The 26,480-nt window shown below is 45.7% G+C and overlaps 1 protein-coding gene across 5 annotated transcripts in view; it reads left to right on the top strand.

Annotated features, from left to right (window-relative positions):
• GPATCH2 (G-patch domain containing 2) overlaps positions 1-26,480 on the top strand; it is a 569,031-nt gene that overhangs the window by 141,319 nt on the left and 401,232 nt on the right. For all 5 annotated transcript variants that reach the window (XR_014963203.1, XM_085612932.1, XM_085612934.1 and 2 more), the window contains exon 5: positions 15,323-15,396. Coding sequence is in view for 4 of the 5 variants with exons in the window: in XM_085612932.1 (XP_085469058.1) it covers positions 15,323-15,396 (74 nt within the window). In the remaining variant the exon portion in view is untranslated. The remainder of the gene's footprint in view (positions 1-15,322; positions 15,397-26,480) is intronic.

The raw sequence follows: 26,480 nt of genomic DNA, 5'->3' as shown, positions 1-26,480 counted from the left end.
GGTAGGCGTATGTATGCGGTGTGACCACAGATGAAGTAAGAGTGACGGGAAGCTCTAAATGTAGACTTGCCTTTATCACTGAATTCTATTACAGTGGTACATTTACTATGGCCCATGTGTATTGAACCATTCTTTCTTACACATAATTCGCCTCTAACTGGAAATACTGACATAGCGGGCAAGATTGGTGTAGCTTCGGATTCAACATTCAGGATCATGAGGTTAAGTGTAAAGTTACCTAATCCATATACTTCATTTTCTAGATCAGTCCCTGTTCTTTTGGGAAGTCCCTCCTTGTTAGGGTAGCAGACTTTAAGTAAAACTAGGTTCAGGTTTCCCCATACCCAGTTGTCTTGATAAACTACTGAATTTGAATCTAGGGAATTAATCAAACTAAACCATGCTCCACAGGAGCCATTGTGTGTGAATGGATACGGAAAGAGGGGCAGAACTCCCCTATATTTCTGATAGGGAGGGAGTCGGCCACATATCCAACAATTTGTAGCATTGCTGGTCTGATGAGAATGATGTAACATACTGATGAATGTGTTGTTGCGCAGCGCAAATCTATAGGACAACTCATGCGGAGGTAATTCGCTAAAAGAATGTTCGGCAGTAGCATTGAAAGCACGCTTGGAAATAGGGTAATACATGTGTAAAAATATACTGACAGTAATAATCAGAAGACTTAGAAAAAACATAATTAATAATGTCACTATGCAGTGACTACGAAGTGATTTACAGTACGCATGTTTCTTGAGCTGTTTCTGTCTATTTCTCTCTCTATTTCGGTCTAGAGGATACATGTCAGAGACAAATTCAACCGATTCACCTTGGAGAGGACTTAAACAATCAAATTGTCTGACTTGCTAGACCTTAGTTTCAGTTTATAGTTCTCTTTTTCTGGCCCATCAACCAGGGGGAGTTTTGAGTCAGTCTGTGAGGGAATGCAGGGCTGAAAGTTCGATTCAGATGGTAGTCCATGAAATTTTTTGATATGGCTCGAGTGCAACCACCCTTTACGTCCCTCAATCTTCACAGCTGTCCTTGTGGTCAATAAGACGAGCTTAGGCGACTGCCAGCGAGGCTCCAGCGGGTTCCTTCTGTCGAAGTTCCTTACAAGCACAAGGTCTCCCGGAACCACGTCATGGGGCTTCACCTCAGTGTTATCGGGAAAAGCTGCAGCTACCTGTGAACGACAAGATTGTAGTGCAGACATCAAGGAAGCCAGGTAATCTGTCAACATATTACAATCAACATCAGTGATTTTACGAGGTATAGGCGTCCCCCACATATTTGGTGGTCTACCGAAGATCACCTCATACGGGGATAGCCCTGTTCGAGAGTGTGCTACCATTCTCATGTAAAAGAGCGCAACTGGTAAAACTACTATCCAGTCGACACCTTTTTCTCTACATACTTTGGACAGTCTAATTTTCAGAGTTTGATTATGTCGCTCCACGAGACCTGCTGCCTCGGGATGTCGGACACAGTGGAATTTCCATTGGTAGCCTAACAGAAGTGAAACATGTTTCATTAGCTCGGATGAGAAAGGCTGGCCATTATCTGAGTACACGACACGGGGCAAACCATATCGTGGGAAGAATTCTCGAACTAACTGTTTGGCAGTAGTCGGGGCAGTGTAATCTGAGACGGGATACGCCTCTGTCCACCGGGAAAGAGCGCATACAACTACAAGGACATATTTGAATCCTCGACATCGTTCCATCTGGATATAATCCATCTGGAGGACTTCAAAAGGGTGATCGGGGGGTTGGAATCCACCCTGTTCTACAGGTACGCCTTTTCCTGGATTGAACTGACAACAAATCATGCAGGTGCGTACTTTCTGTTTAGCTGCTGCTCGCAAGTGTTTATTGAACCAAATGTGTTGAATACTGTCTAGCATAGCTTTCTCTCCTAGGTGCGCTGGACTATGTATTGTGTTAATGATGACTTGAACCATGGAGTCAGGAAGAAACCATATAGATTTTCCCTTCGTCATCCATCCTTGATCCGTTTGGATCCCTCCTAATTCAGTCCATCTCTTTATTTCTTCTGGTGTAGCATGTGTCTGTATGTCAATTATATCAAGGGCGGGATCCTTGACTGTCATGCAGTGTGTTGGTGTCGGAACTATTGTCTTTGTCGTGTCAGTTGTAGGAGTCTGATTCTGAGCAGTTTGTTTAGCTGTTCTGTCAGCTAGGTCGTTACCCTGAGAAATAATGTCAGTCACTTTCGTATGGGCCTTGCACTTCATAATCGATATTGCAGTAGGCAGATGTATTGCATCTAACAGAGCTTGAATAAGGGGACCGTGCTGGATGTGGGCACCGTGAGAAGTTAAATAACCTCTCTCTCGCCAAAGCACGCCGAAGTCATGGACGACTCCGAATGCATAACGTGAATCTGTGTATATGTTGACTTTCTTATTTTTGGCTTGAATACAGGCGTGTGTCAGAGCGATGAGCTCTGCTGCTTGAGCTGACAAGGTATCGATACAATTTGTTTCAATAACTTCAGTGTCTGTTGTGACTGCATAAGCGGCCACTAACTCTCCTGTATTTGTTCTCATGCATGAACCATCTACATACAATGTCAGGTCTGGATCTGATAATGGAATATCTGTCAAGTCTTGTCTGGGTTTCGTCGTAATAGTAATGACTTCAATACAATCATGTGCCAATGGGTCTGTTCCATTTAATGGCAAAAGTGTGGCAGGATTTAATGTACTACAACGTCGGATTTCTATGTGTGGCTGGAACAATGTCAATTCATAACCCGTCAGTCTTGCTATAGTCAAGTGTTGTGTTTGGGTCCGGTTCAAGAGAACCTCTACTGCGTGTGGTACTTGTACTGTCAATTGATGTCCTAACACTATGGCATCGCTTTGTCTGATTGCTAAAGCTGTTGCTGCGACTGATTTTAGGCACGCAGGAAGAGCCTGAGCTACGGGATCTAATGTGCTAGAAAAGTAAGCGCATGGCTTGTGTGATCCTGCTTGTTCCTGCGTGAGTACTGACAAAGCAGTACCTTCACGTTCTGTAACAAAGAGTGTAAAAGGCTTACTGTAACATGGTGTCGCTAAGACAGGTGCTTGGCATAAAGCTTTCTTTAAGTCTTCAAAAGCTTGTGTATGTTCTGGAGTCCAAGGGAGGACAGTCGATGTCGCTGCCTCCTGCGTTGTCAACTGAATGAGTGGTTTAGCTAAAAATGCATATTGGGGGATCCACTGCCTACAGTACGAAGTGAGGCCTATGAATGCCCGCACCTCCTTTTGTGTCTTGGGTGGCGGCATGTTAACAATTAACTGGATGCGGTCGGGTGTAAGCTGTCTTCCCCCCTTGGACAGCAAGTGCCCAAGGTACACAACTTGCTGGACACAGAATTGCAACTTCGAAGGGGACACTTTGTGCCCCTTGTCGGCTAAGAAATGTAAAACCGTCAGTGAAGCTTTTTTACATTCAGGTTCGCTTCGGGCGGTGATCAGCAGATCATCGACATATTGAAGCAGGGCAGTGTTAGCTGGCATGTGGATACTGTCAAGTTCTCTTTTCAGTGCTTGGCTATAGATGCTGGGGCTTTCTGTGAATCCTTGAGGTGCGCGTGTGAATTTAAAACTTCGTCCATTTAAACTGAATCCGAACAAATATTGGCTTTCCGGATCGATTGGGACGCTAAAGAAGGCATTCTTGAGGTCAATTACAGTAAAGAACGTTGCTTCTGAATCTATGGCTGTTAGTAATGAAGAGATATCTGGGACCACGGGGTATTGTGGTACAATGCATTTATTTAATTCGCGCAGATCAATAACTAATCGATATACTGGCGGTGCTTTTGGATCAGTTCGTTTAAGAATCGGAATTATCGGGGAATTACATACATTGGAGTCGGTTTCCACGACCACTCCTTGTGCAATGAGCTCGTCAATGATTTGCAGCAAAGCTACTACAGCATCTGGTGGTAATTTGTATTGTCGCATTCGTGGTAGTACTACTCCTGTTTTGAGTGTGACTCGATATGGTGTAATGTGCATACAACCTACATCAGTGGGGCCTTGCGCCCATAAATGTGCAGGTAGATTCTGTAACCGGTGATCCATGTCTCTAGACACGTAGTGACCTTTAAAGTCACGCAAAAATAATCGTACTCCTTCCGGAGAACAACATATTATAGCTCCTAGAGCTTTCAATGTTTTTATACCTAACAAGTTTTCTGGACATGATTTCGTAAGCAATAGATCTGTAGTCCGTGTTAACGGACCGACTGTGAATGCAAGTGGTTGCGATACTTCGTTAATAGTTGGCTTTCCTGAAAAACCAAGGGAAATATTTTATGAGCCTGAGAGGGGTGCCCCTGGAACTTCGCTATGACTGATAGTGGTTCTGCTTGCCCCTGTATCGAGTAGAAACTTTCGGTCTTTCCCTAATACTTGACTCTGTACATAAGGACCCTCTTGATCTACGGGAACCTCGATAAGGGGTAGGCCAACTTCCCTCTCTAGGCTATTTCATGTGTAGCGCTGATACTCTGGGTAGTCATTTTGTGCATACTGGTACATCTGTTGTGTCGTGTTCTGTGTTGCGGCAATAGGCTGTGGCTGTGGTTGTGGTATGGTCTGTTGTACAGCTGGCATAGGCTGTATATTCTGAGGTACTTGTTGTTGGATCTGATCCTGTCAAAGGCGGACGTGGTCTCTCCTTCGTTATACCCGTAGAGATATTATGTTTCAGAACTGCGCAATCGTGTATATAATGACCTGGCTGTTTACAATAGTTGCATGTCCCTCTAACAGGACCCGGTGAATCATTGGACTGCGTTGTACCCTTTTTATGACCGTCAGCTGGAACTGACTGCGCAACAAGCATTTTCATTTTCGTGTCTTTCATACGTCTTTGTTCATGTTCTTGTTCTTCCCTAATTCTATTGTGATGATATTGTAACATTTGTAACATCTGTGACGGTGTGTTACCTTGCCAAGTACTCTCGAATTTCAGTACTCTACTCTTAACTTGGGGCAAGGAATTTTCAACTAATTTTGTCACAAACAGATGTGGATACGACTCACTACTTGCTTTTATGCCACTATTAATACCAAAACATTTTTCAAATCGGGAATAGAAATCACTAGTGTCTTCATCTTGTTTTTGTTTACAGGCTGAAATTGCACCCCAGTCTTCCTTTTTCGTAGTCAATAAACGTGGTAGTACCTGTACTAATAATCCTGGTAATGCTGTAGTCTTTTCCCCAAGCCCTGAACCTGCAGCTCGGGCCTTTTCTTCGTTTTCTAATGCTGTCTTAATTTTGAAAAGAACGGCATCTTTAAACCTTGCTACTTGATTCTTACTCAAACTGGACTTGAACACAATTAATACGATAAACACAATAATGAACACTCATTCATACCACAATTTTTAAACACAGTAAAACATTTAACATTTAACATTTAATATTTAACGAACAATGATAATTAGAAGAAAACTAGTTACTGACATAATACTAATACTAGATAATACTGGATTATATACATGAACATACTAGATATACTGCTAAACAGTACAGATACACTGCTAAAACAGTGCAGACCGGATCTGTGTACCCAAACCCGTCATGACCGGCACAAATTAATGTGCACGTCTAAATGCCTCCCCAGCAACGGTACTCACCGGGTAGCACGGAACGGAAGGCCTCGGAACTGAACTGGACCGGACTGGACTCGACTGGACTCGACTCGACTCGGAACTTCGGAACCTGGTGGGCCTCTGTATACCTCGGATCTTGCTCTCTCAGCTAGGCTCTGGTCGGGATACTTCGCACTTCTCACCGCCTCGTCTGGGTGTTGATCGCAGCCTCAGTCACCCCCGCCTGGCCGGAGGGAGATACAGGAAATCCTGCGGGTACGCGTTTTTGTCCGTCCAGCTGTGGCAGGAGACCGGGCCTGCAACGCACCTCCGGCGCGTGAGATGAGAAAGTGTCCCTGTTCGGGCGCCAATTTATGTGGTAAATATTTAAATTACCTGTACTATTTTTTATGCGGTAAAGTCTAGTAAGAATAACTCAGTCAAAATAAGAGGCAGAATCCGTGGTATTAGAGGTTCTGAAAAGGACTTTATTCCTTACAAAGGAATTATGGTTCGAACCAGGCAATCATATTCCATCACCACGAAGGTTCAGGAAGGAATCAGCAATACATTATTGACAAGTAACAATATATATATGAAAAGCATTGCATTAAGACAGATGCAGGAGGCGTAACAGCTGATAATACAGATAAGAATACACATACGTTATGAAAATAGGCGTAATAATAGGCGTATACTAGAAACGTCATTTAAAATGATGTCACAAGTGGGTGGATCCATAAGAGAATCCTGCAGTGTCAGCAGAAATATTTGGCAGAGATGCGCGCGCAGCCGCATGACGTGTGATTGACGTGCAACTAGAGGGTGAAGGGGAATTGACATTTAGCTCTACATGTGGAGACAGAAGTCTGGGGGTCAGGTCAACCTAATCCCAAATCGTATCTAATATCTTTGTTTAAGGAACTGTTTTATCCAAAAGGAAAGGTCTTCTCGGACGGAATCTATTCTATACTGACTGTTAGTGCATGTACAAGCGTCTATGTGTCTACATGAGATGCGAGGGGGCAGGAATCTTCCATGGTGACAGGGGCTATGAATTACTTGCATAAAGACAGCGAGGCCGGGCCCTTTGCTCGGTAGCTGGAGGGATGTTTACCTAAAACTTCTAGACAGGAATGCATTGAATGAGGAGCGGAGCAGATAACTTGAAGGCTGAATACAGTTTTTGGCAGGCAACAGGCCGCGTCAGGCACCGTTAGCCGCGCAGGGAGTAGGACAAAGTTCATGGATACGGATGCAGGTCCAGGCTGGAGCATTTCAGAGGCAGAAAAAGGAAAAGGCTTGATGGCAGAATTCAGGGCCTACTCGCCTGAACTGTAAAACGTGAAAAGTGGACCATATAAAGTCGGTGGCCAATCATACTTAGGAATGGAATATTCGACCCATTCATGGCGGATCTGAAAGAGGACAGGTTGATGTTGGACGCACATGTATTTGCGTCTTTATAGCTGGAACTGGAGGGAACATACATGTACTTGTAGCATGTACATGGAGCCGTTGGGGTCTAAGATAGGGGACACAATTGACCATAAAAATTCATATTTCCTCACCACGTCCGCCACCACCACGTCCGCCACCACCACGTCCGCCACCACCACGTCCGCCACCACCACGTCCGCCACCACCACGTCCGCCACCACCACGTCCGCCACCACCACGTCCACCACCACCACGTCCGCCACCACCACCAACCGTGACAGGTAAAATGTCACTGGAGGGCAGGGGTAATAGGAGTGTCAACCACGGCTGTACATGGGACATTTAAGGATGCATTGGGTGCGAGAAGACGGGAATAGGGGCTAGAAGTATTACACCAGACCCAGAATACATTTTGAAGAGGCGCAATGTCACTGGGGCTCCTGTAACAGCTCTCGCAGCATCTCTACCTCACAGTGGCATACCTGCACGAGCCACTCACACAAAGCAAGCATTGGCATAGCCAATAGGTCTCGCCTTTGGGACCTTATAAGTGTTTAGCCATGCAACACTTGATGTTGTTGCACAAAGGATATTGTGCTGGATAACTAAACACTTATAAGGTCCCCAAGGCGAGACCTATTGGCTATGCCAATGCTTTTTAAAACTTCCCTTGGCGCAATGCAGCACAGAGCAGAAAACTTTAGTTACTGTTTTGCATTGCATCAACTTTTAATACATTTCCCACCTAATCCCTTGTTAACCCTACACTCTTGTCAGAGCAGGCTCCAGGAAAAGTGTATACCAACCTATAACTCCAGCTACCCGTCTGATGCTCGCTTATGCTTTGTTTACTAAACTCAACAGACATCCATTAAAAGATAATTGTGCAAAGTTGTGTAAATCAATAAGTAGCAGGGGTTCCATTTTACACTTTGATAGCATCAAAAGTAAAGAGAGTATATCTTTTCTAGTTTTAAAAATCACAGCAGAAAGACATTTTTCCAAATAGTAATATATTACAAGGCAGCAAATAGAAATTTGCTCCTCTTGTTTTACAGATACTATCCGCATTAAATGTATATCTACCCATTGGACAATATTTATATACCAGAAGACATTTTTCAAAAGTCACTGATTTTTAAACCCATTAAGACGCTTTAACAAAATAATCTTACTGACAAACAATACCTTAAGAAACTTCTTTAAAAATCTAAAAAAGTGAAAGAAATGCAAGCAGAGAAGCCATACTGGAAACACACCAAAAAGGAGAGAATCAAAAGATTATGTGTCACTGCATACTCAATGCAAACCAACTGTTACTGAATGAGCATAACTAAGTGATATGCATTAGGCAGAATTTTAAAGAAAGATCCGACAAAATCGCCTGTTTCAGACTTGAATCTAAAGTGTGGTGTTGCCTACCGATGAAGAGTGACACTGTGTGTGGGGCTATTTGTCATTTTTAGGAAAGTACCCATGGGGCACATACATAAAGCATTTCGGGACACATTGAGGTACTTTTTGCTTTTCAAAATACTCTAGGGTATGTAGTCTTGGGTTTTGACATTAATTAGTATTCGCAGGATAGACTACAAGCCCCCTCAAGAAGTTCGAAATACAGGTAGGAAAGGTAGGTTATTCTGTTAAACCATCTTACAAGAAACTGTTACATATTAGTGGACAGAAAGGATCAGAGACTTCTAAAGATGGGTTGAAAATTTAAAAGAAACGTATGTCATTGTAGGGGCGAGAATTAGAAGTGGCTAGCAAAGTAGTGTTGTGTTGCAAGTGGTATGAGGAAAATGCGAGTGGTCATAGACATTAAACGTTGTAGTAGTCCAAGGGAGGGTGACTACTGAGTTGGTCATAACGAACGAATATTATGGATGAGGAAGATGTGATGCAACGAGGTGTTGGTATTTCCAGAGACTGGTTTTGTCCATTTCAGTATTTTTAGTGTGAAGTATCCATTTGTACTCCCCACATTGAATTGAAATCTACTTTGTCAGCCTAGTGGACGGCACAACATGTGCTGCAGTTCACTGGCAACATTTAACTTCTCTATGATCTATTTTCCTGCACCACATACTGTGTCTTTACTGGATGGTTAAATATACCAATTGGGTATCAACCAATTTGACCATGGGTTAGGAGTTCGCAGCACATAAACTGGGCCTGCACAGCAGAGCCACATTGGGCAGAGTTCAAAAACCAACAATACCAGTTGGCTGAAATTGGGGTGATCATTCAAAAACTGGGATTGTCTCACAGTATTTTCCATTAGCACAAGCAGCTGCGTACACTATGTTTAGGGAGCGCATTCATGACTATCCAGTCTGACATGGTCACTATTTAGCTGGGTTTATTATGAGTTTCCTCAAACGCTCTTCCAGAAAGAGCTTGTCATGTCCTGTATGTAGCTAACATTTCTGTACAACCAGTTACTTTTGGGTAAACTGATTATGGGTGGCCTATGTTGCTAAGATTTTTCTGTGCCGCATTTAGCTATTTGGTCTCAGGAAAACCAAGACTAACGAAGGAAGATTCTTACTGTAAGACCCACAAGCTTTAAGACCCAGGCATCTACTCTATTGCCATGTGTCAAGTCATTTCTGCACCTGAATGTAGATTTTGGAACTTTTGAATAAAGGTAGCCTTCACTTCTCATGAAGTGTGTCATTTCAGTAGTAGACACACACTCGAGGCCATATTACATAAGCAACGGACATGTATGCCTGTTTTAAGAGCCCCCCCGGGCACTTTGTATTACAGAAGGGGTTGCAGATGCTTGCATGTCCCTTCTGTAATACTGATAGCGCTGGCACACATGTAGCGACAGCGTTATGTCAAGAAGGCATTCCCTCATTTGCATGGGGGCATGGCTCCATGCAAATGAGGGAATCTCTTTGCCTCTGCACCCACGCCGTATTATGGGCGCTGGCACAAAGGCAAAGAAGCCTTCAGGAGGCTCACTGAAAGTGCACCACAAAAAGATGGTGCACTGTCAATGCGTCTCCTGATGGCGGCGCGCTGAAGGAAGGACGGGGGCCCCATGATCCCCACAGACATCACCTTACATGCGGGTGCAGTCACTCACTGCACCCGCTTGTAAGGCAGATCTCTCTCCCCTCTTGAAAGTGCAGGTGGGCGCTGCCAGCAGTATGAAACATGGAGTGACTTTGAAGCAACCGCTTTGCATTTCACTTAAAAGCGCGGCCATTAGGGCAGCGCCTAGAAGGCGGAGTCCTTCAGGGCAGTGCGAGTATGCAGCTGCCCTGGGGGCAGCACATTCTATATAATAGGGTCACTTTCCCTGGTTGCGCCTGTTGCACCTATTTAAAAGAGTGCCATGGTGCAAACAGAAACAGTGTGCCCTATCTGTACAAGGGGCCCTGATCCTTACTGCAGATGCTGTAGTTTGCCACCTCATGCCCCTTGTAGAATCAATTGTGAGAGAAGCACATTCTTTCCTGGAGGTGCTGCATTATGAAGAGATCATTAGATAAACATAGCTTCCCTTGGTCTTGAAGGTTTAATGCTTTGTTTTTTTAAATATGCGTCGTTTAAAGAGACATGGAATTGGGGAGCACCTCTTGGTGTCTCAGACAGTATTAGTACCAATGGAACAAGGAATATGGTTCAAGTCAAGTGGAAGAGATTTCTTTTTGGAGGAATCTCATCTGGGATAACATGGAGTCTTCCAACTCAACCTCCCAACCCGATTTGGAGAAGGGGAGCGAAGGATGAGGAGAAATTGAAACTGCTGATCACAGCTGCCCACCAAGAAACACCTCTCAACAGCACCAAAGTGCCCATGCCATTCCATTTCCCCATGTTCCTTATACAGTCCCATTGCATCAGTAACTCCACTCCAAGTATAAATTATAGTGCTCAGCTTAAGTGGGATATATGAACAATTCATATAGAGGAAAAGTAACTTTGGTAATGTCGAGATGCTTTCACCATCAGTTAGACATGTAACTTTCCACAACAGGCTTCATCCTAGTGATGAGTGGACCTATACCTCTCTCTAACGCGGCGAGACAACATTAATATATTGAAAGGATGGGAAGCCTAGACCATAATAGCCAGCTATCCTGCCACACACTTGAGAGCCCCAGAAGAGCACAATGTTTGAAACGATCTGTCACCGTCGGTACACTTTGTAACTAATATTACATATGACTAGGTGGGCGACTCACATCTATCGTAGGATCTACAGTGAAGGAGTAATGCTTTCACATCCCTTAGCACGGCCAGATAAATAGGCTATAACATTTTGACCTGTTGGAGTTTGCTTTGAACAAATAATGGAATAAGTTGTGAAGTGGTGATTATGGAAGTGAAAACAGAAAGTCGATGTGGTAAAGAGAGAGAAAGTAAAACCGAATTAGGACTGTTCAACCTGCAATTACTTGTGCTGATGACGGCTCGAATTCTAGAAAATAAAGGACGTGATATGTTTGACTGGTGTATTGAAGTCACTTAGAGCACTTGCTTTAGAAGGACGCATGCGTCTTTGTTGCGCGAGGTTGTTACGAACTTTGGCACATCTCTAACTGGATTACACACTAGATTGATTTCATTTGAGGAGCTGATGCTAGGACACCATTGATGATTTGACCCTACATGGGATTATTGCCTGTGTCCCTGGGCCAGCATGGATCAGTGAAAGTCAAAAGGATGATATGGTCAACAGAATTAAACACTGCTAACTTATCACCCAGGGCTTTCCCACCATTTGCCATTCACGGAAAGGACAGAAAGGACCCAGCACTGACTGATTACTTTGTATTTGTCCAAGTCCAGCTTGATAGGTATTCGGGCACTTTCGAGTTACTATAAAATTACAAAATCTTTCATATTCTATGTTAAGGGTCTGGATACAAAAGAATGTATGTGAATCATCCATTGGTTTACTGTGTCAAGTGGTTCCAATTATGCCATGTTCTCAAAGGTGGTCTAGGCATCCTTTTTTTTATGTCTGGCCTAGAGTTAGCTTTCATTCTTTTGCGAGTGCCATGTTTTCAATGAAGTCACACAAAAATGCACACAGACATATAGACAAAGAGCACGACTTTGAGTCAGCCCTTTTCATCAATAATTGTGCTCAAGTGTTACTCACATTTTACTTCCTCCCGCCACAACCTCCAGTGTGGGACAATGGTTCAGCCTACTTCAGCCACGCCCACCGGCTCTCTTCACTGTGAGTGATGCAATTTTACACTTGCGCTTGTGCACATGTGCTAAGAAAGTAGTTGACTTCAGTGCCCGGTTTACTATGCCAAATTATCGTTTTTATTTGATTGATTGATTTTTGCTGTGTGTCAACTTTTACTTACTTAGGACCCAATTAAATTTTTGGAGAAGAGGTAACTCTTCTCCAATAACCTCCCGATCTAAATGCAGGTGGACCATAGTTTGATGACAGCAGAGACTAGTCCATCTCAGCTGTGGTCAAACTCTTCCGATGACTTGACTGAGAAAGGGCAATCGGAGGTTTGGCTATATGTTCGCCCACCTAATTTAAATGTGTGGACATATATCCATTTTATAGGCATTGAAAAATACTCTGTGGTCCCCCTCGCCATGGAAGGAATCTCCCATGGCGAGTGGGGCATTTTATTTCTATTTTCAGAAAGATAATCCTATTTTGGGATTTTCTTTTTGAAAATAAAAAAAATACTTGTTACGTTTGCGGTTCGGCCTCGTCACACTGACGGAGCTGTACGGCAAAATTACAATGCATTGACACGAACTGCCATGACAGTGGTTCCTGCCAATGCTAGAAACATATGCTGGGCTGGCTAATATTTCTAAAGTTGGCCGTTGGCACCTCAGCCAAGACGACAGAGTGAATTACTCCATCGCCCTAGTGGAGATTGGGCCGACACCAAAATTGAAATCAGTTCCTCAGTTTTTGCAGACATGAGCATACTACCTTTAAATTGCAGCATTTTTGCTTGTTATTTATTTTATGCTTTTAATGTATATTGCATATGATTGGGGAAAAGTAAAAAGTAAATTTAAAAATTGCTGGTTTGCCAAGGGCAGACCTTTTGGTTTTGCCAATGCTTGTTTTCGTTTCTTAGAGATATGACTGAAATGAGAAAAATAGTCAACAAGGTGATTATGAATTACTGGTTTGATAATAAGGTGCGTCAAGTAGTCCTTGAACTGAATAAGAGACCTCTAGTCTGTTTATGATGAATTCTCTGTAGGAGCGGTTTGATGGAAGCTAAAACTGCCTCCATTTTATCTAAAGAACATCGGGCATCGGTTACGGAAGCCTGTTTCAATTAAGTCGGTCAGGATGCATCCATTTTTGTTTGTAGGTTACACTGCCTACAATCGCCCATTTTTCCTAAGTAAACAAGTTTTAATTTATTTCTGTTGTAATAAATAGTAATTAGTGTATGTTGTTCATGCATAAAACCTAACCCTGTTTTCCTAAGCCTAAATTTACATATTTGTGCATTATTTAAATGACACGTTTAAGGATAGGAAATAAGACTTTTTTTTCATTTTAATTTGTATTTTATTTTGCATTAACAGTTTTTACAGATCCTAAGAAAACTTTATACATGAAATAAGTAACCATAATATTAACGTAACACTACCAATCAACAATTATTTCGTGTCACAGGTATTAAATGAATTCTGAAATATATATATTATAGTCGTACTGTATGAAAGATGCATAATTTACAAATAGAAAGTAGACTGTAGTAGAGAGAAAAGGGTCAAAATTGGCGTGCAGGGGGATAAATGGCAATTTTTTTAATTCAAATTTGGAAATCCTCTTCCTTTCCAGTGTGAAGTTGGCTTTTAGCAGTAGATTTTACAGGTGTAATTTATACGTGCTGAAAAGGAAAGAAGCTGGTTCTTACATGCGAGTGGGTGTTCAACACATGTATATGGGTTTTGCTTGGCCCCTTATCTGGCACTCTGGTGAGGTGTTTTTAGGCTACAACTGTGAGTGAGTTATACACAGGTGAGTTACGTATGCGCTCGTGTTTACTGACTTGCTTTTGTAGATGAATTTTGGGCAGGTGTATAACTTTTCTGCACACATAACTCTAATGTAAATCTGGAAAATCCTTTGGAAATTCAGCGCATTATTTTAAGTTTTTTGGCTAGATTCAGAATACAACCTCAGATTTTTTTGTTTAAGGATTTTGTGTTGCAAATTTGTCTGTAATTGAAAATAAACCTAGATTCGGGAGTATTGTGTTGCTCATGTTGGGTGTATCTTTACTTTTATCAACAAACTGGGTGTTAAACATGGTTTATTTGATACTTTTTATTTTCCACCACTGTTGCCATCATCTCTGTCAGTGCGTGTTGCATCTGAATGAGTCCTTTGCAATGTGTGCATTGGATTACTGTAAATAGAGTGGATTTTTCACTACTGTTTTTTTTCCGCCATCCTCTTTAAGCAATTGGCTTGAGAACCTGTCAATGACGTCTTGGCTCAGACCCTGTAGCATTGATGTCGTTGGCTGCTTCGGTGTATCCTCCCTCCTCCACTCCAGGGATTACATTTTTGTGTACGAGGGATTACTTTAGAACTAACCTCCCTCCAATGAACGGCTAGCTCTGTATTCATTAGCACATTAAACCCCTACCTATCGACTTTGCCAATGCTGTTTTTAATTTGTATAAGATAAATTGTACTAGTATGTTTGGACTACTATATGCATAAATTCCATGATTTCAATGGTGAACGTAATGCCTTGGTAGCCTTGTGTTTTTTCCTACTGGCTTTCCTTAAAGCACGCCCTTCCCAGATCACCAGTTTGCTAACCTTCGTATCATAAGTGTCTGAAGGATTTGAAAAATGCCCTGTTCACTAAAATATTTTGTGTTTTGGAATGTTCCTCTCGTTTTTGTTTACATGTCACTAGTTGCATTTCTTTTGAGCCAAAAAACAATCATTTCCAATAATATATTGGTTCTGCATAAATGTAAATCACTACAAATGATTATGATCAAGTGAAATACTGACATTTTCAAGCGCATTGCTAAAATCTCAGCTGTCGCCATTGATTTTATGGACTGAAGTGTCTTGTAAAGTGATGACTTTGTCCCCATATGGCCACTTCGCAGAGTAAGAGACTCATTGAAGTTGGACCAAATGATGTGGCTCGCAGTCACACGCAGTGAGGCTGACGATGTGGGTCATGTGAGCAATTGATGACTCTCTTTGTTTCTAATATCATAGTACATATGTTTAATGTGGGTCTTTCCTGTTTTTACAGATTTCAGGCTTAGCCAGCTACATGGGATACCCACAAGAACCTCGAGGAAAGCTGGAAGCAACTTAAGCTCAATGGTAGGTGGGCCTCTCATGTGATAATTGGACCACAAGTCGTGTCCTCGTTTCTTGCAGAAGAACTGGGAAGGGAGTAATATACTTCCTGGTTTTCACATAATCATATCGAATTATTCAATTATGCAGGGTGGCATGGACCATGTGGCTTGGAGGGATAAAGGCATGAGTAGGGGGGCAGTGGGCCAATCAAGTCCTTGTCTACTTGTGGCCCTTCTGCACTATGTGCTTTCCCTCCACATGAGAGAATTGTTTTCATGTTCTCATTTAAGAAAAAAAGCGTTAGCCTTTTCTTTTTGGACAGCAGGCCTTATTCCTGTGCATTCTTTTCTGGCTTTTGCCATCTCTCCTAACAATTGCTATAGTCAACTCCTTTATAGCGTCAAGAGAGCGCATGGGTGCGTGTGCCTTCACAAATGGTTTGTAGTATTACATAACAGCTTTGCCCTTGTAGCCATTTGAAATAGGTATTGTAATGTGGGTGGGTAAAAAAGTTTTTGGGGGGGCATTTTGGGCAGGCTGCACTAGGGAGTTTATGGATGGCAAATTGGTGTGTGTTGTTTGCAAAAGCTGGCTGTTGAGGTTGCGTAGTGGTTGCTTCGTATTTCCTATGTCAGATTGCTGGCTATTGGGGAAGGCGATGAGGAGGATTGAGCGCGCACGCGGCGCGCCTGGACTTCCAGGACACAGAATCACTGGTCTGGCTTTTTACAGGCGCTACACTGTTTTTGAGCAGACTTCCCATCACGGGCTCATTCCCATTAAAAGTGATGGAATTAGGTCACCGTCGCCATTCTGTGCACTGGGTTGCATCCGCCATGTTCTTCTGTGTCCAGGAAATTAATCTTTCTAAAAGCCTTCTCGCCCTTCAGTGGAACCGGCTGACCGAACTAGTTGCTTCTTTTTATGTGTTTGGCTCCGCATCCGACCTGCCAGCAGGCTTCCGAGCTCTCGTTCATGAAAAAGAAACACTTCTTACAGTTCCAAAACAACCGGCTTCAGACGAAAGGCCGCTTCCTTTGACAAGGGATGTTAAAATATTACAAGTATTACACCGCTGCTCTCTGCTATCTATTACTTGCCGTCTGTGGCGTATAATGCATCACCGTCACGTGGAACCTAGTCTCCACTTCCCTTTTTAGAAGGAAAAAAGGCAGTTTTCAGCGCGTATTAGCCATGTATCATCAAAGCCGTGAAGTTAATCTATCAGTAGTAATAGCTTCCATAAAACCCACCAGTGAGGCTGCAGTCCGCCTCCAGAATGGGCCACAAATCCCAGCCAGGCTCCGGAAACCAGTGAACCAAAGCTGGAAACAGGTAATGTAAGGACAAGACCTGGCTATTGGTCCACTGATTTATAGGCTGTGGGGCAGAGGTCAAAGGTTATGGATCCGGGAGTGCCTTTTTCGGATAAGAATAGCAATCATTATAGGAAAGGAGCCAGTGGTGTAAATTATGAAGATATTACAGAGTTTTAGGCAGGCCAGCTCATGAAATATTGCGTATGATAGATTCTTGGGTGTTTATCGAGGACCATTGTTATCATATTCTTTTTATACGAAGCCATGTTTAAAGTATTTGGAACTAGCACATTTGCAATGTACACGTTTGCGCACCTGAAACGCAAATTATACTTTGTATTTGCCTGCATGCTTCAATATGGCTTCTCTAAAGTCTGCTTTACACTCATGCCACAGATCTCGCGTCGTGTTCTCTTTTCCCATCTGCTGCAACGCTGCCTGATGAAGGATGGAAAAATATAACGTAGCGCAATGGTACAAAATGCCAGTAAAGACAATGGATACATCTGGTTTCTCCATTTCCAAATGTGTGTTTTTCTTGTATCATGTGACCCCAAAACTTTCGATTTTGAAAAGCCAATTTGTGCATATTTGTCCATATTTCTATGTCCGGTCCTTTCCCTTTGCCAACCGGTAGGCACTGCCCCCCTAGTGGTGGCATGTTGACTGTATTAGTAGTAGTTCAACACAACTTTGCATGTTCTGTAGCATTTTGCATCAAACGCGGACGTGCATCCTCATCCCTGTCCATACTACGTACACCTTCACCTCTTTCCTTTTATCTTCCCTTCGGTGGGGATCACAGCCTGCACCACTGTGCTAAGAATGCGATCACTATTATGTGGTCGCGCCTGAACTACCGGGCTAACATCCAGAGTAAGGGCCCTTATTCCACAAGATTTAATCCTTGGAATAAATGGGTGAAGGGGTGAGTACCGATGCTAGGCGACCAGACATAGACTCAAGCACCTCATCAGTGAGGCAGGGATACTCCTTCTCCAATGTAGAAATAACGAGCACTGATCCTACTCCAGTGGTGTGAGTAACCCCAAGAAAGGTGAAAGCGCAAGGCCACATGATCATTTTCTCCTCAATACCTGAAATGTTTCTGCCATCTAGTTCTTAAGATTGAGAGAATTGATGCTGATGGGCAGAACGGAGCAGCATAGGGGAAGCAATTCAGCCACAGTTCTTATGTCCCATGGTGTATTTCTTAGTAAACTGTTCTCTACCATGTTATTTGACCTTTAAATAAATCTGATTAAACATATTTTTGTGGAACTTGGAATCCCTTTGCCTCAGTTTGTGGACGACACTGAGTTGGCATCTGTTGGTGACCCTAGCTGATTGAAGAGCTCAGTAAGGGGTTGGCCTTTTTTTGATATATGCAAATGTAATGAACGATAGCAGATATCTTATTATCGTTTCCTAATGGCTAAAGAGGGAATGACATAATATCAAGTCATAAGTGATGGCTTGCCATACAGCTGTTTCTATTTTAGAGTGCTTTATGCCGACAAAGCGTGATCAATAAACAATGGTGAATATTCCCCAGGTGTCAGACTAGATCCGTAAGCTTTAAAGCATCACCTGTGCGCTGGTAGGTGGCTTTGTGTGGCTCTTCATCAATGTCGGTTCACTCCAGAAGTGACGAATGGAGCTGTATATAAGAGCTACCTATGCTCGCTGAAATCATTCCCTTTCCTTCCTCGCTTTTAGACCTGAATCCACCGCTACTCCTTAGTAGACTTTTCTTAAAAGAAATTCCAATTTTTTATCAGTGTGCAAGGGAAGCTGTCACCTCCCAAGACTACAGGGTAAGAACTGTGCAGGGACTGTCACTGATGTCTGTGACACCCCCCCACAAGGTATTTCGGGTGCCTGGGGTCAGAACATGACTCCACGGCCTGCTATGACTGTCCATAGATGAACCAAAGACCATATAGAGCTGTGAGGTGAAGCTTTATGTCACTAATCATTGGAACACTCGATTTGACTGGTTGATGTCGAAAGGAATGTCTCACTTTCACTCTGTGTCCGTCCCGCTTCAGATCTTTGCTGCAGTCAAAATCTTTGGGTAAGTCAAAGAAGAAGCTTTAGAAATATAAGTGGGAATCTGCCCCTTCCACCACTCTTCAACTCCAGAGAGGGCACAAGGGCATCAATGTGTCATCGGGTCTCGCTCCTGATTGGATTCTGAGCCTGGTTTGAAAACACCCCAAATTTCCGTGTCTGTCGGTGATGACGCAGTAAATGGAGGCCATTATAAATGCCATACTGTGCATTTTTAGCACTTTACAGGTTCCCACTGGCACACCTTTGGGTCCCAAGAATCCACAGGGTCCTCCAGTCAGACTTCCTCTGGTGGGTCCACCCTCAGTACTGTCTGTACCCCTTGAATATACTTCAGGTTCAGCACCACCTGCTGCACCGGTTCCCTTTGCATCAATGCTGGTGCCGATGCCGAAGAAGGATTCGCAATACATTGTGCTCTCCGACTCAGAGCAGAATTCACCATGATCTTGACTGCACCCAGATCACACTGGAGCGTGGTCATCCTTCAACCGCTCAGATTCTGATACCTTGCTCTTACTACTTGGTAAGGGAGCTCAGACTTTATACAACCTATTTGGCACGGAGTTGGACAATGACATTTTTTGATGAAGAGGATGCTTTTGTTCCCCAATATGATGAGACCAATTTGTATGAGGAATTACAAGATGTGAGTGGCCTGGATACTTCCCACGATACTGGCTGCATTTCTTCTCCCTGCCACCAAAGAACGCCCTTTTCTTAGCTTTCATTATGCGAAGGGCGGCAGAAGTACTGAACCCACAACTACCTTCTATGGATGTGAAGGCTAATGTTCTTACAGTGAAGACTAATGTTCTTATAGAAGTACTCCAACCTGGTTATGCACCTACTGAACCTTTATTGCCATTTAACAAAGCCCTCATGAAAACCGAATTGGGCACTTGAGCAAAAATATAGAGTTAATAGGCAGATCACTCAGCGACTTCAACCAGCACCAGGTGACCATGACGTCCTTACTCAGCACACATCACCAGAGAGCTTGGTGGTGCAGGTGTCCACTAGTAAAATTAATCGTAACACCTTCCCTGCTACCTCACCCGACCGTGAGTCTAAATGGACAGAGACCTTTGTCAAGTGCATCTTCTCATACATAATCCTACCTCTGCAGTCTTTAAATGCCAGCTGTCGTCTAGGCCTCTGCGTTCCTGCCCGATGGGACACGATGGCCCAAGTTTTACCAGCAGTTCAGACGACCCCTGGACATCCCTGATCTAAGCTATCCAGGGTGGCTCCGATACAGCAACATATATGATCTGCTCTGACTTGAACACTACTGTCTGCTTAGATTAGGTAATTTACATGTGTGTGGCGCTTTATTCCCACACCAGAATGAGGTCTGCCATTAGATGTCTCTTGCCTTTTTGGTGTCAAAGTGGACTCAGCCCTTGAATGTTTAGAGGAAATCAGAGCCAGGACAGATTCTTTGGGCCTGTCTTAGCTCATTCAGACAGATTCCATCAAGAACTTCACCTACTTCAAGGCTATAGTAGAGGTTTCTAATACGGCCAATGTCTGTCCCCCTCCGCCAGCCTACAGGCCTCCCACTCCTTTTCTGGGTGTGACCATGGCTAACAAAGTCAAGGGCTCTAGGGACAGTAGGCAGGTTAGTTCCCTTCCTTTCAGCTGCTGCAGATGCAAAACCTCTTTAGTGTGTCCTTTACCGCACACTGCCAGGCTGTTGGGGGCAGGAATCAGCATTTTCTCCAAGGGTGCTAATCCATCACATCAGACAAGTTGGTTCTTCAAATAGTCAATTGGGGCTGCGACCTCCCATTTCTTTCTACCCAGCTGCACCTTCCACAACCATCAGAATAGTTGATGCAGTACCACATGTCCGTCTTGCAGAAGGAGGTGTAGGCCTTTTTGGCCAAAGGGGCAATAGAGAGGCATCCAACCTCAGAAGTAGGAACTGGGTGTTACTTCTCCTACTTCCTTTTGTTGAAGAAAGATGGAGGCCTTCGCCATATCTTAGTTCTTTGACCTCTCTTTGCCTACCTGTGGAAGGACAAAATCAAGATGCTTATGCTAGCCCAGGGCCTGCCTGCCATGGACTCTGGAGACTGGATGGTAGCATTGGACCTGCAGGCCACTTATTTCCATATTCCTGTCCTACAGTTCTGTATGCACTTTCTGAGGTTCACTGTGGGCCGGAGGCATTTCAAGTTCACAATGCTTACTTTTGGCCTCACCCGTGCCCCTCAGATATTCACAAAAGTGATGTCAGTGGTTGCAGCACACCTTTGGAAGTTGGGGTACCAGTCTTTCCTAATTTTAATAAATTCTTGTTGGAGCCTGACTCACCCTAGGCAGTGGTGAACCACCTTCAGACTGCAGCGAACTTTATAACTTCGTTGGGGTTCACTATCCACATGCCGAAGTCCAACTTGACTCCTTCGCAGACACTCACATTTATTGGATCCATTCTGCACACAGTACAGTTTTGTTCTTTTCCCTCAGAGCTGAGACACTCACCATTCTGGCTATACTACTGATGCTTCTGTCTCTGTTCTGGATCTCAGTGTGGATAACTAAGGCTGTTAGGATTGCTTGCCTCCTACATCCTGCTGGTGGCACATGTCAGACGGCACATGAAGTCCCAGTGGGCACAGCACAAGAGGAATCTGTCAGGTTGTATGCAGATTTCAGAGGAGACTGCAAAATACTTGCAGGGGTGCCTTCTGGACCATGAATGATTCTGTAGCAGCCCCCTCTCCTTACCCCAACCAGCTTTGACAGTGGTGACGGCCTCATCACTTCCGGGATGGTGGTTTGGGGGCATCTGAGAGCGGTGGAGGCCTCTTGTCCCAAGTGGAAGCTTGACTCCACATCAGTTTGTTGAGTTGAAGGCGATTTCATTTTGCCTTGAAGGCCTTCCTGCATTCCATCAGAGGAAGGCTGATGCAGATGCAGATGCTCACAGTCAACACCACTGCCATCTGGTACTGCAACAAACAGGTCGGGGTAGGTTCTTGGGCCCTCCCCATGTCAGGAGGCTCTACGACTCTGGAAGTGGCTGGACTGCCAAGGAATCTTTCTGATGGTAACCCACCTGGCAGGATCACTAAACGCCAGGACGGACAAACTTAGCTGCCAATGCCTAGCAAACCACTAATGGCAGTTACATTCAGATGTGGCGCAGGGTCTTTTCTGGCTTTCTTTGGTCCGCCTCATCCCTCAAAAGAGGAAAAGAGACACCATAATTTGGGCACAAAAGAGCGCTTCGTTTTTTTTATATTGATCACACCAAGGAACTTCGGGTGGTCGATCTGTTCTTTGTTGACTTTTATGGGGCAAATAAGGGCAAGGCAGTGCAGAAGCGGCCCATGTCTCAATGGTTTGTGTGCTGCATTAAGAACTGCAAAGCACTGGCCTAGAAGGCCAACAAGCCCATTCCACAATAGCCAAAACTGCTACCACTATGTTGGCACACGAAGTGCCAGCCCTTGATATTTGTCAAATGCAGAAAGAACAATTGATGGACAGAATGCTGCACAATGCCAAACATTCACCCCAGTACAGAGATCTCGCCCTAAATCCATCGTTTTTTTGCTCCCCATGCCTTTCCAGTTCAGACACCAGCTATATGCAAATCAGTCTTGACCCTGTTCCCCATGGGAACAGTCCAGCCCGAACTGCCAGGGCAGGTCCTCCCTGTCGTGACATAGGTCCCAGGCTCACTGTGCCACTGGATTCAAGCTAGCTCGGCTGATGAGGGGAGATGTCCCCGAAACTGGTTTCAGGATGCTTGTTTCCAGTCCAGGGAGGACATGGCTTGGCAGTTCGGGCTGGACTGTTCCCATGAGGCACAGGGTCAAGACTAATTTGCGTATGGCTGGGTCTAAAGTGGGGTGGCATGGTGAGCAAAAGAACAATGGATTTAACCCAGATCTCTTGACTGGGGTGAATGTTTGATTTGCTCTGCATTCCATCCATCATCTGTGTGTCTTTTGCATTCTCGACCTAAGTGCGCCGGTTATGCCCAGACGTGGGTCCTGGACTTACTGTGCCACTGAATTCAAGCTAGCCTGTCTGATGAGGGGTGATACTCTGAAACCGGTCCCAGGATGCTTATTTCCGGTCCAGGGAGAACTTGGCTTGACAGTTAAGGCTGGACTGTTCCCATGAGGCTCAGGGTCAAGACTGATTTGCATATGGCCAGGTCTAAACTGGGGTGCCATGGTGAGCAAAACAATGATGGATTTAACTCAGATCTCCTGACCGGGAATGGATGCTTTGATTTGTTCTGCATTCCGTCAATCATCTGTGTATCTTTTGCTTGATATTTGCCAGGCAGCTACGTACGCATCAATGCTCAAGTTCACAAACCACTTCTGTTTCAACAGTCAGGTCTATCAAGATAGGCATTTTCACTACTTGGTCCTCCAGGACTTTTTTAATGAGCCAGTTCTCAGACCTCCTACCTGTTAAGGTACTATTATGGTATCTATTGATAAGGTGAGGAAACTGTGGTTAGAAATATCTAACAGAAAAACAATGTACTTACCTTCGGTAACTGTCTTTCTGGTGTATACTCTTTCTAACTGCAGGTTTCTCTCCCACCCATTCAACTTCCCATTCTGTGAACTGGACTCTTGTTCATCTAAAAATAATCCCAATCTGGAGATCTGACCACTGGTCTGCCAATTTAGCAGTGGGCTCTGCATCTGAGGGCGCCTAAGAAAGCAACTGACGTCAGCGTGCATGGATGGCTCTTATATGTGCCTTCACTTGTCTCTTCTGGAATTATGTTGGCGAGAAGCCACACAGCGCCGTCTATCGGCACGCAGAGGTGCTGCTTTAAAGGTTCCAGATCCAGGCGTCAGACTGGATCCGTAAAGTTTTTTCATCAGCAGTACCTCTGTGCGTCGGAAGTTGGCGCTGGTCGGCTCCGCGTCAGTCGCCGGCATCATGGTCGCTGGGATGACGTTGTGGCAGCTACTTAGATGCCACCCTCGCCCGGTGAAGTCAGTTTTTTTTTTCTGCGCCAGCCAGCGAAGATCCGGGAAGAGCGGTACCTCAGTAATTTTTTTACAAAGTTTTTCTCGACTTTTGTCGACTTATTGTTTTGAGTCCCCGACTTTGAACAGGTGAACGAGGGATGTCCGGTTATCAAGACTGATGTCGGTGACGGATCCACACCGCGTGTGCCTCTTTTGCCTGGAGCACGACCACAACCCCAAGTCGTGCTCCGACTGTCGGTCGATGGCGCCGAAGACACTGTGGGAACGGTCCCGAAAGCTGCTTGAACGCCGACAGTCGGCTCCACGCCTTTTGAGGTCCCCGTCGAGGGAGGTCGAGGAACCGGTCGGGAAGCAACCACCAGTCCTGTTCGAAATCATTGAAGTCTTCGCACTTGGGGTCGGGTAAGTCGAAGCATAAGAAGCTGAAGAAGCATCGTCGCTCTTCGACTTCTCCTCGTCAGTCTGTCAATCCGACGAGGCACGCGGATGGTGCCACTCCTGCAGCTCCGCACGCGGAGCCTGATGAGTCGACTTTGAACTTCTCTCCCTTTCCAGGACCCGGAGCGACCCCCGCCCAGCTTTGTACAGTCTACGAGGCGATGTATGCCATCTTTGGGCAGACCGACCCTGCCGGCGCGCCTTTGGGCAATGCGGACTCGGTTGGGGGGGCCTAGGTCTTTGCTGCCGGGGGCTCTGGCCCCGGTGCCGCAGGCCCTCCTTGGATCCAGGCCTGGATCCAGATCGGCGCCGGTTGACCTCGTTCCACCTCCTCTGGCACCGCTTCCTACGGCACCACTGCCGCGCCCGGCACCGGTCGGCTCCCCGGCCGGCGTCGACCCCGGCCTCCCTCCTGACGTGGACACGGAGCTGGACCGGCGTCGTCCGATGCAGGACCCGGCGCTGGGTGGAGTTTTTATGCCACTGTTCACTCCTGGGGTCCCTTTCCAACAACAGTGGCACCCAGAGGATGATGAGGAGATCTGGGAGGGGTCAGGTGACCCTTAAACTGACCAGCTAGATACTGAGCAGGACTGGAGAGAGGAACTGGGGGATGCCAGTGGTCTTGACACTTCACCCGAGCTTGGCATGTTGTCTCCTCCTACCGTGGCTACGGAGGAGGGAGTGTCATACGCTATGGTGTTGTGTAGGGCGGCCGAGGCTCTCAACCTCAAGCTTCCTACAGTGGTGGTCAGGACTAACCTCCTGACTGAAGTTCTTCAAGCGGCAGCGAGCTCTTCGGAGCCCCTGCTGCCGTTTAATGAGGCCCTCACCGACGTCCTTTTGGGCACGTGGTCCAGGCCCAACACAGGGGCTCCCGTGGACAGGATGATTGCCCGACGCCACCGCCCTGCTCCGGGCGACCCCACTTTCCTCTCCTAACACCCAACCCCAGAGAGCTTGGTGGTCCAAGCCTCCACCTCCAAAAGCGCCTTCCCCACCGCTCCACCAGAAAGGGAATCCAAGAAGCTGGACCATCTTGGCAAGAAAATATTATCTTCTGCCAGCTTAGGATTGCGGTCCTTAAACACCGCATGTCTCTTGGGCCGTTATTCGCACTCAGTGTGGGATACGGTGGTGCAAGTGCTGCCTCAGTGTCCGGAGGAGGCCCAACACAGGGGCTCCCGTGGACAGGATGATTGCCCGACGCCACCGCCCTTCTCCGGGCGACCCCACTTTCCTCTCCTAACACCCCACCCCAGAGAGCTTGGTGGTCCAAGCCTCCACCTCCAAAAGCGCCTTCCCCACCGCTCCACCAGAAAGGGAATCCAAGAAGCTGGACCATCTTGGCAAGAAAATATTCTCTTCTGCCAGCTTAGGATTGCGGTCCTTAAACACCGCATGTCTCTTGGGCCGTTATTCGCACTCAGTGTGGGATACGGTGGTGCAAGTGCTGCCTCAGTGTCCGGAGGACGCCCGGGCAGTGCTCTCCCAGGCTGTCGCCGCCGGGAAAGATGCAGCAAAGTTTACAATTCGTTGTGGGCTGGACACCGCCGACTCTCTGGGCTGGACCATTTCAACGTCGGTAGCGCTACGCGTGGATGAGGTTTCAGGGGATGTCCAGGACACCTTGATGGACATGCCCTTTGATGGCCGTCGCCTTTTTGGAGACAAAGCAGACAACGCCCTAGAGCGCTTCAAGGACTCACGGGCTATGGGCAAGTCCTTGGGCCTCTCCTCCCGTCCGGTGCTATCTGCTTTTCGCCCCTTTCATGGCTACGGAAGGGGTGCCCCACTACGTCCCACCCAGGGCCACAGGCCGCAGCAAGTTAACCAACCTTTGCGCGGCCGGGAACGTGGAAACAACCGGCGAGGTTCCGGGGGCCAGCGGGCGAGCCAGTCCACCAACCCCCCTCTGCAGCAGCCGCCAAACCCTTCTAGTCCAACCTTTCAGGCCCATCAAACGCAGGTGGGCAGCAGGATTCGCCATCACCTCCCCCACTGGTGCACCATCACTTCGGACAGGTGGGTTTTGCAAATAGGCCGAAGGGGCTACTCCTTCCCCTTCGAGACTACCCCTCCAGCCATGCCACCGCTCAACCACCGCATGTCGGAGAATCATCTGTCCCTTCTCCAGCAGGAAGTTATGGCTCTCTTGGCCAAGGGAGTCATCAAGCGCGTTCCTGTCCCAGAAGTAGGTTGTGGTTGTTACTCCCACTACTTTCCTGTTCCCAAGAAGGGCAAAGGCCTGCATCCTATCTTGGAACTCAGGGACGTCCATCGCCTCCTTTGG

The sequence above is a fragment of the Triturus cristatus genome, chromosome 6, assembly GCF_964204655.1.
Source record: "Triturus cristatus chromosome 6, aTriCri1.1, whole genome shotgun sequence".
NCBI lineage: Eukaryota > Metazoa > Chordata > Amphibia > Caudata > Salamandridae > Triturus > Triturus cristatus.
Note: the sequence above shows the minus strand (reverse complement) of the source record. Positions and strands in the feature narration are given on the sequence as shown.